Source organism: Nicotiana sylvestris, chromosome 8, assembly GCF_000393655.2.
Source record: "Nicotiana sylvestris chromosome 8, ASM39365v2, whole genome shotgun sequence".
Classification (NCBI taxonomy): Eukaryota; Viridiplantae; Streptophyta; class Magnoliopsida; order Solanales; family Solanaceae; genus Nicotiana; species Nicotiana sylvestris.
Window position 1 is genome coordinate 130,471,426 of NC_091064.1, and position 9,179 is coordinate 130,480,604.

The 9,179-nt window shown below is 42.4% G+C and overlaps 1 protein-coding gene across 1 annotated transcript; it reads right to left on the reverse strand.

Moving 5' to 3' along the window:
* Nucleotides 1–848: 848 nt before the first annotated feature.
* LOC138875675 (uncharacterized) lies at nucleotides 849–3,310 on the reverse strand. The gene is made up of 2 exons (XM_070154531.1): nucleotides 2,714–3,310; nucleotides 849–1,058 (listed from the first exon to the last, which is right to left on the reverse strand). The coding sequence occupies exons 1-2, from the start codon at nucleotides 3,308–3,310 to the stop codon at nucleotides 849–851; spliced, it is 807 nt and encodes a 268-aa protein (XP_070010632.1).
* Between the last annotated feature and the right edge of the window lie 5,869 nt (nucleotides 3,311–9,179).

The following is a 9,179-nucleotide window of genomic DNA, read 5'->3' on the forward strand; positions in this document are numbered from 1 at the left end:
AATAAGGCTAAATGCCATTAGTAACATTCTTATTACTGTCGATTTAGTAAGGATTTGATTCATTTTCGCATTCATGAAATGACACAATTATTGGAATCAATTTTTTCCAAGTCTATGTGTTTAATATTGCGAGCATTCTTTCAATATCCCTTATTGACTTGGTTACCTTTTGTCTGGACTATGCTGTGCGAAGTTGCTCCCGGATCAACTTTACTTTTTCCAATGCATCCTTTACCAAATCAGTAACAAATAACTTAGCCTCGCCGGGCTCAAACTACCCAATGGGAGAACAACATCGCTGACCATATAAAGCCTCAAATGGAGCCATCTCAATGCTGCACTGATAACTGTTGTTCTAAGCAAACTTGGCCAAAAGCAAGAACTGATCCCACTGTCCCCCAAAGTTAACTACACATGCTCTTAGCATGTCCTCCAATATCTGAACTGTTCACTTTGACTGCTCGTCGGTTTGTGGATGGAATGCTATGCTGATCTCTACACGGGTCCCCAACTTACTCTGTATGGCTCTCCAAAAATGCGAAGTAAACTGAGGGCCTCTATCTAACATGATGGAAACAGGAACACCCTGCAACCGAACTATCTCCCAAATACATATCTGGGCCAACTTCTCTGAAGTATATGTAGTCACAACTGGAATAAATGTTCCGACTTGGTCAACCTATCGAAAATGACCCAAACTGCATCAAACTTCCATAAGGTTTGTGGCAACCCACTTACGAAGTCCATAGTAATGCGCTCCCATTTCAACTCAGGTATAGTCATCTGCTGAATTAGGCCACCTGGTCTCTGGTGCTCATACTTAACCTGCTGTCAATTCAAGCACCCACCTACTCAACTATGTCTTTATTCATCCGTCGCCACCAGTAATGCTGTCTCAGGTCACAATACATCTTCGTATAACCTGGATTTATTGAATACCGAGAACTGAGTGCCTCCTCTAGAATCCTCTCCCTCAAGCCATCGACATTAGGAACACATAGGCAACCGTGGAGTTGCACAACAACGTCATCGCCAATAGAAACCTCGTTGGCTGCACCCTGTAGTACCGTTTGTCTGAGAACTAACAAATGCGGATCATCAAATTGTCAAGACTTGATCTTCCCTAATAATGAAGACTGGGAAACCATATATGCAAGAACTCGGTTGGGCTCTAAAATGTCCAAACTCACAAGTCTGTTAGCTAATGATTGAATGTCCAAATGTAGTGGTCTCTCCTCTGCTGAAATGAATGGCAAGCTACCCATACTCTCTGCCTTCCTTCTTAAGGTATCCGGGACCATATTTGCCTTCCATAGATGACAAAGTATGGTGATTTAATAATCCTTCAGTAGCTCAAGCCACCTATGCTGCCTCAAATTGAGATCCCTTTGATTGAACAAATGCCATAGGCTGCGATGATCAGTATAAACCTCACATGACACTAGATAATGCCTCATATCTTAAGAGCATGAACAATTGCGTCTAAGTCTACGTCGTGCACGGGGTAATTCTTCTCATGAATCTTTAGTTGACGTGAAACATATGCATTAACTCGCCCCTCCTACATCAATACAAGGCCTAGGCCAATACGTGAAACGTCACAATACACTGTATACATCCCCGAACCGAAAGGCAACACTAGAACCGGTGTTGTAGTCAAAGTTGTCTTGAGAGTCTGAAAGCTCGCCTCACAATCATCGGACCAATGCAACGGAGCACCCTTCTGGGTAAATCTAGTCAAAGGTGTTGCAACGGATGAAAAACCCTGCACAAACTGGCCATAATAACCTGCTAGCCCTAGGAAACGTCTGATCTCGGTCACCGAAGTGGGACGTGGCCTACTCTGAACTGCCTTAATCTTCAAGGGATCCACCTTAACACCCTATCCTGATATAACATGCCCCAAGAATTCCAAAGACTCTAATCAAAACTCACACTCGGAGAACTTAACATATAGCTTCTATTCTCGCAAAGTCCAAAGCACCACTCTCAAATGCTGCTCGTGCTCCCCCAGACTACGTGAGTAAATCAAGATGTCATCAATGAAGATGATAACACAGAATCAATATAAGGCCTGAACACCCAGTTCATCAAATCCATAAACGTCACTGGAGAATTAGTCAAGCCGAATGACATTACTAGAAACTCACAATGGCCATAGAGTATGAAAAGTAGTCTTCGGAACATCTGAGTCCCAAATCTTCAACTGATGGTACCCCAATCTCATGTCGATCTTAGAAAACACGCTAGCACCCTGTAACTGGTCAAATAAATCATCGATACACGATAACAGGTACTTGTTCTTAATGGTAACTTTGTTTAATCGGTAGTCAATGCACATCCGCATAGTCCTATCTTTTTTCCTCACAAATAACACTGGTGAACCCCAAGGTGATACACTTGGTCTGTCAAACCCCTTTGCTAATAACTTCTCAAGCTGCTATTTCAGCTCTTTCGAAACCATACAATACGATAGAATCGATATAGGCTGGGTAACTAGAGCCAAATCAAAATAGAAATCAATATCATGATCTGTCGGCATGCTCGGTAGGATAGAAGGAAACACATCGACAAACTCCCGGACTACTGACATTTAATCAATCATCGGAGACTCTACGGTGGTGTCCCGAACATAAGGTAGATAAGACAAACAACCCTTCTCGGCCATATGTTGAGCCTTTAAAAAAGAGATAACCCGACTAGCTGTACTAACAGAGGAACCCTTCCACTCTAATCTCAGTAAATCTGGTATCGCTAAAGTAACAGTCTTGGCATGACAATCAAGGATGGAGTGATATGGGGATAACCATTCCATGCCCAGGATGAGCTCAAAGTCAATCATATCAAGTAACAAAAGGTCCGCTCTAGTCTCATAACCATAGAATGTGACCACACACGACCGGTAGATCCGATCCATAACCATAGAATCACCCGCAAGAGTTGACAAATAAATAGGAGTACCCAAGTACTCTCGAGGAATATCTAGAAAATGAGCAAACATAGATGACACATATGAATAGGTAGACCCTGGATCAAATAACACCGTAGCATCTGGTCTGGCAGCAAAAGCATAGAATCTAGCTGGGGCGCCAGCTGACTGGCCTCCACCTGATTGAACAGTAGCTGGCTGACCTCCCCCTACCTGGCCTATACCTCTAGGACAACCCCTACCAACTTGTCCCTCACCTCTGGGCGCTGGTCCTGCAATCATAGGCTGATGATCCTGCTGTACTGCCTTGCCCCAACATTTAGGGAAGGTCCTCTTCATATGACCTGGATCTCCACACTTGTAACAACCTCTCGGTTCCATAGATTGTTGTCCCTATGTCTAACCCTGATGGCCTGAATATCCACTAGAAGGACCTTGAATAGCTGGTGAGTGGTATGAACTCTCTAGTATGGCATTGAAATAGGCACTGGAAGAACCCTGATGAACTAGTGGGTGGTAAGAACTCTCTGGCATAGCGCAGAAATAGGGTTGCACTGGAGCACCACGAGGAGGTAGTGGTGGTGCTGGATATGTCGGTCTGCTAGGCTGACCCCTCGCAAACTGATCTCTACCCCTAGCCGGGGCACCTTTAAACTCTCCAGAGAATTGGGTCCTCTTGTGCTACTGCATCGGCTCCCTACCCCTCTGGCGATAGCTCTCAATCCTCCGAGCAATATCCACCACTAGCTGATAATCAATACCCATCCCAACATCTCGGGCCATGCTAGCCCAAATACCGAGGTGCAACCCTACAACAAATCTCTGCACTCTCTCTATGTTTGCAGGACGTATCATGAGTGCATGGCAAAACAACTCAGAAAATCTTGCCTCATAATTGGTCACAACATCTAACCATGCTTGAACTGCCCAAACTAACACCACAACTCTTCCTTATGAGAGGTTGGAATATAGTTGTCCAATAGAAGTCGTGTAAGCTGGTCCTAAGCATGGGAGGAGAATCCACTGGCTTACTGAGAAGATAAGACTGCCACCATCTGTGGGCCTTTCCCTACAACTGGAAAGTAGTGAAATCCACCCCATGCAACTATAGTATCCTCATGTTGTGCAGTCTATCCCTACACCTATCAATGAAGTCTTAGGAGTCCTCATGTCGCTCACCTTCAAACACAAGAGGGTGTAGCCTAGTCCATCTGTACAAGAGCTTCTGCTGATCGTCGGTCACAGCTGGTCTAGGCTCAGGTATAACCGTTGTAACTGGCTGGGCCCCGTCTGCAGGTAGTGTACCCGGTGTTTGATACACTGCAGTTGCATGCCTATGAGCCTGAGTGATAGGGGTCTATGGTCCCCGTACCGCTTGGGATGTGGCTGGGTCTGTTGGAAATAAACCAGCCTGAGTCATAGAATCCATGAACCGCAGCATACGGCCCATGACCTCCTGAAAGACTAGTGCTATTATTAAATCTACCAGGGCTGGCTTTGGAATAGGCATCTCGCCCTGCTCCTCTATGACGGGTCCTCAACTGGATCCATTGTGTCACTCCCTAACCTCGGGAGGCGTGACGAGTGCTCAATTGAGTAAACCCAACTGGGCAAGCCTTATCAAACACTTCCTACCCAACTCGATACGAATAAGGAAATCATGCTTTCATTCATTTACTTAGACACGGAAAGATATTGCATTCTACAAAGTTAGTTCATTTTAAATCAGAACATTAATCCGTAATTAAGTTCCCAAGATTACATACAATTACACTTTAGCAAAACAAGAATTTGAATTACATCATAATTCATAGACCCATCCAACGCCCGTATATAATCCACACATATGTCTACGGAGCATCTAAGGATACCCAAGACAGCGATAACAACGTCGGCGACAAGGCCCCGGCTATGCCTCAAAAGTGACATCTATAACAAAAGGTATGTCACAAAACCCCTTGAAGGAGGAAGGGGCTCACCAAGAGTTTGAGAAGAGGATGCTCCGCTACACACGATCGGCACTATCCGCTATGAAGCCACCTACATTCATTTAATAAAATGTAGTGCTCCCGGCAAAAGGGACGTTAGTGCCATCAAGTAGCACTAGTATGTATAACTAAACACCATCAAATTAGAAAGAACTTTTATACAAGAATAAGAAATCACAAGTATGACTCAAAACTTTAAACGATCACCATATTATCAAATAAAAGAATCATACAACTTCCACATCATTTTCCCGTAGCTTTTAGTTGGGGCATTTCACACTATTCATTATTTGTTCACAATACCACCGCTATCTTGAGCAGAGTCTGATCTCGACCCGATCGGCTAGGTTGCCTCATTTGAGACATATGCTTCAATCACAATCTCATTTTCCTTCTTTCCCGGAATTCATTCACAATACCTTTCCAATACCACCGCTATCTTGAGCGGAGTCCGATCTCACCCCGATCAGCTAGGTCGCCTCATCAAGGCATTGTTCCCTTCTCATAAATCAATTCATTTCTCATATATCATTTCATAGGCACTTGGGGCCACGACTTATCAAATCATTCTTGGCACTAGGCCGCATTTTACATCGTTCCCAATTTTCAATATTAGCTTTGCCAGTTAGGACAGTAGGTGCATGCAAGAGAAATTTAAATTGTAAACACAAATAAGATTTCACATAGATAGCACAATATGTTCAGATGCAATCTCAATTTAAGGTCTAAACATTTCCAATACATAATTCATACATTTTCCCCTTTCAAGCTGTCAAGATAGCACGTTGATTATGTTGGGACACATTTTTCACACACATAGGGTTACAACACCAACTCATGTAAAACAATAAGCAATGCAACAATTCAACTTTAATCTTGCCATGCCCACACAAACACCAATGAAGCTCAATTTCTAAAAGACGGGGTTTTAGCCATATATACCTCAATAAAGCTTTCCTTATTCCTTACAAAATTTTGGAACTTTTAGCACTTCGATCTATTGTGTAAGAATTACAAATTAAATCGATAATTATAGACGAGATTGAGATTCTAGCTTGTTTTGAGCATACTATCAAACACTAAAGGTGCATTGTGATCTTAGGCCATTTTGAGAGAAATTTCTATAATTTTATACCCCTCTTGCTTTCATTTTAGTTCACTACCTCCCAATATTTTATGGTGCGATATGCATGCAAGAAATTCATTCTTATACCCATGAATTACTTCACTAGTGATCCCTTATTGCTAAGCATAGGAACAAGAGCTGAGGTAATGAAATCTTACCTCTTGGGATGAAGTTTTAGGTGCCCTCACTTGATTATCTTCAAAGATTTGGCAAGGTTTCATGGAGTAATTTCATGGGAAGCACTTCCCTCTCTAAGACCCTATCTCTCTCTCTCTCTCTCTAAAAGCATCAGGAAATATGCTCAAAATGAGCTATAATACCGAATATATCGATAAGGGGTCGGGTTTAAAATTTAGAAAATTGGAGCCCCAAGCCAGGTCTGCGATCGCAAAGTGGAAATGCGGCCCGCAGAATGGACCGCAAAAGTGCTCCCAAAATCTAAACATTCTGTCTGGGTATGTGGTAGAAATGCGGTCCGCATACCCGTTGTACGGTCGCATAATGCACCACAGACCTGCTCCTTACAAAATCCCAAGGAAATTATGCGACGACTATGCGGTCCGCATATTGGTTATGCGATCGCATAATGGACCACATATTTAACCTTAAATTTGACTAACACACTGACTCACTTTGCGGCGATTATGCGATCCGCATACTTGATATGCGACCGCATTCTCGACCGCAGAATCGCATTTTTTGGAAAATATTATTTCTTGACTTTTTACGCATCTCTAACACATGATCCTAACTTGGCACCACGGGATTTGGGGTTTTGAGTAGGAAATTCATGGAGTCTTACACATTGGTGGTGCTATTGGGGCATCTTTGGGATTCCCTTGTCCCCTACCTTGAGCCGGTGCTCTCCCCCGGCCTCTGCCTCGGGCTCTAGCAACAGGGGGAGCAGCTCATCCTGGGTCTGGAACATCCGTTGTAAGCGTCTTCACCATCTGTGAGAGAATAGAAGAAGGAAATTTAGTTTACAATCAACTACACAATAGGAGATGAATAAAGAGTAGTTATCTAACACCCTATAGCCTCTCGAAGATAAGTACATGCATCTTCATACCGATCCGCAAGACTCTACCATGTATGCCCATAACTTGTGAGATCTACGTGAACCTAATGCTCTAATACCATGTTGTCACGACCCAATTCTATTATAGTCCGTGATGGCGCCCAACACAGTTGTTAGGCAACCCAACACTAATCAACTAGTGATTTCTCGTTTTAGATAAATTTGTAAGCAATGGATTTTTCCTCATTTTAAGAAAATGATTTAGGAGTTTCCAGCTTTAACATAAATAAATGGAAGCAATCAATAGGAATCGTAATCATGTGAACAAACCAAAACCATAAGTCTACTAATGTGTGTACCAAGACCTGGTGTCACTAGTATTTGGGCAATCTAGTAGAATATACAAAATAATTGCTAGCCTACTACCTGAAAGGAAATAGATAGAAAATAAAGCATAAGAGAGACTCTAACGGCTGCAGGACGGCTCAAAAGGGCAGCTCACCAGGAAGTCTCAAGCTGGGGAATCAATCTACGCGCCGAACTAGTGGCCAGATATATCTGCCTCAAATCCTATACAATTAGGTACAGAAGTGTAGCGTGCGTACATAAAATTATGTACCCAGTAAGTATCTCATTCAACCTTGAAGAAGTAGCGAGGGGTCGACTCTGACACTTACTAGGGCCAACAATATAATAATATGAAGTTTTAAAATTAAATCATAATGTATGTAGATAGCAATAAGCTCAGAACAAGAATAATAACTAGAAAAGCCTTCTATCATATTTAAGAATTCAAGGAACTTTCTTTATTTAATACAAGTGACCTTGCAAGCAGCAAATTATACAAACTATAAAGACCTCCAATTCTATTATCTACCATCGAGGACGTTCGGCCTGATCCAATATAAATGTAAACTGTGCAATGCCGAGGGTTGAACAACACGAACCATAGATGCATCTATTCACCCCGCTCGCAAATCATACATGTGATACGGTCAAATAGAAATTTAAGGAATTACCCCGCTCGCGGATCATGAATGCGATGCGGTCAAGTATAATTTTATCATTTAAATCATAACCCCTTCTTGATTCTTTTAAAAATGAAGATAATTCAACTTGAAGCCTTTAAATCCTTAGACATCCTCAACATAATTCCTTATGTTACAATTAGCATGTACAATCAAATAATGGTGTCCACAAAGCATGGTATAACTTAAAACTACCCAGACATAACAGAAATTGTAGCTACGTACGGACTGTCGTTACTTCGTGTATACGTAGCCCCCACAAATAATCACATATTAATTAAGTTCACCTAAGTGTAAATTTCCCTCTTAAAAGGTTAGAAAAGAGACTTACCTCGACTCAAAGCCTACTTCCAAACTCAAGAATGCGCTCAAACCCTCAAACCTGAGCCGAATAATCCAAATCTATTCAAATAGCATAAAACCCAATCATTATAAGTTCAAAAGTTCTTATTCTAACTATTAATGTGATTATCCAACCCCAAAGGCAAGATTCCTAAAATTCACCCAGGCCCACATGCCCGGATTCCGGAAATTTTTGAAGAAAGTTGTTACCCATGACCTAAGGAACAAAATATATGATTTTCACTAAGTTTCATAATTATTTTCGTGGTAGAATCTCATTTTTCCTCTAAACCCATGATTTTTACAATTTTATACATGTTAATATACCAAAAATCTAAGTACTTATCTCACATATGGTTGAAATTACTTACCTCTAAAAGCTAGATGAATATCCCTCTCAAGAAGCTCCAAAATCACCCAACAATGGAGTGAAATAAGTTAAAAATGCCTAAGTCCCGCATTAAATGAAGTGCACTGCCCCAGCAATTTTCGCACCTGCGGTGCGGTGACCGCCTTTACGGTCCCGCTTCTGCGGAATTGACTGGGCCGGCTGGGGGTCGCTTCTACGGACGGTCTCTCGGTCTTCCGATCCCATTTCTATGAAAAGGGAGCTTGGCCCGTACGTGTGATCTTTCACCTGCGGCTGACCAACCGCAGGTGTGGTTATGACAGCAACTGGAGCTTCAGCTTTTGCTCAAAACATTAAACCTGGTCCGGGCCTCATCCGATTGACGCTCGGGGCATCCGG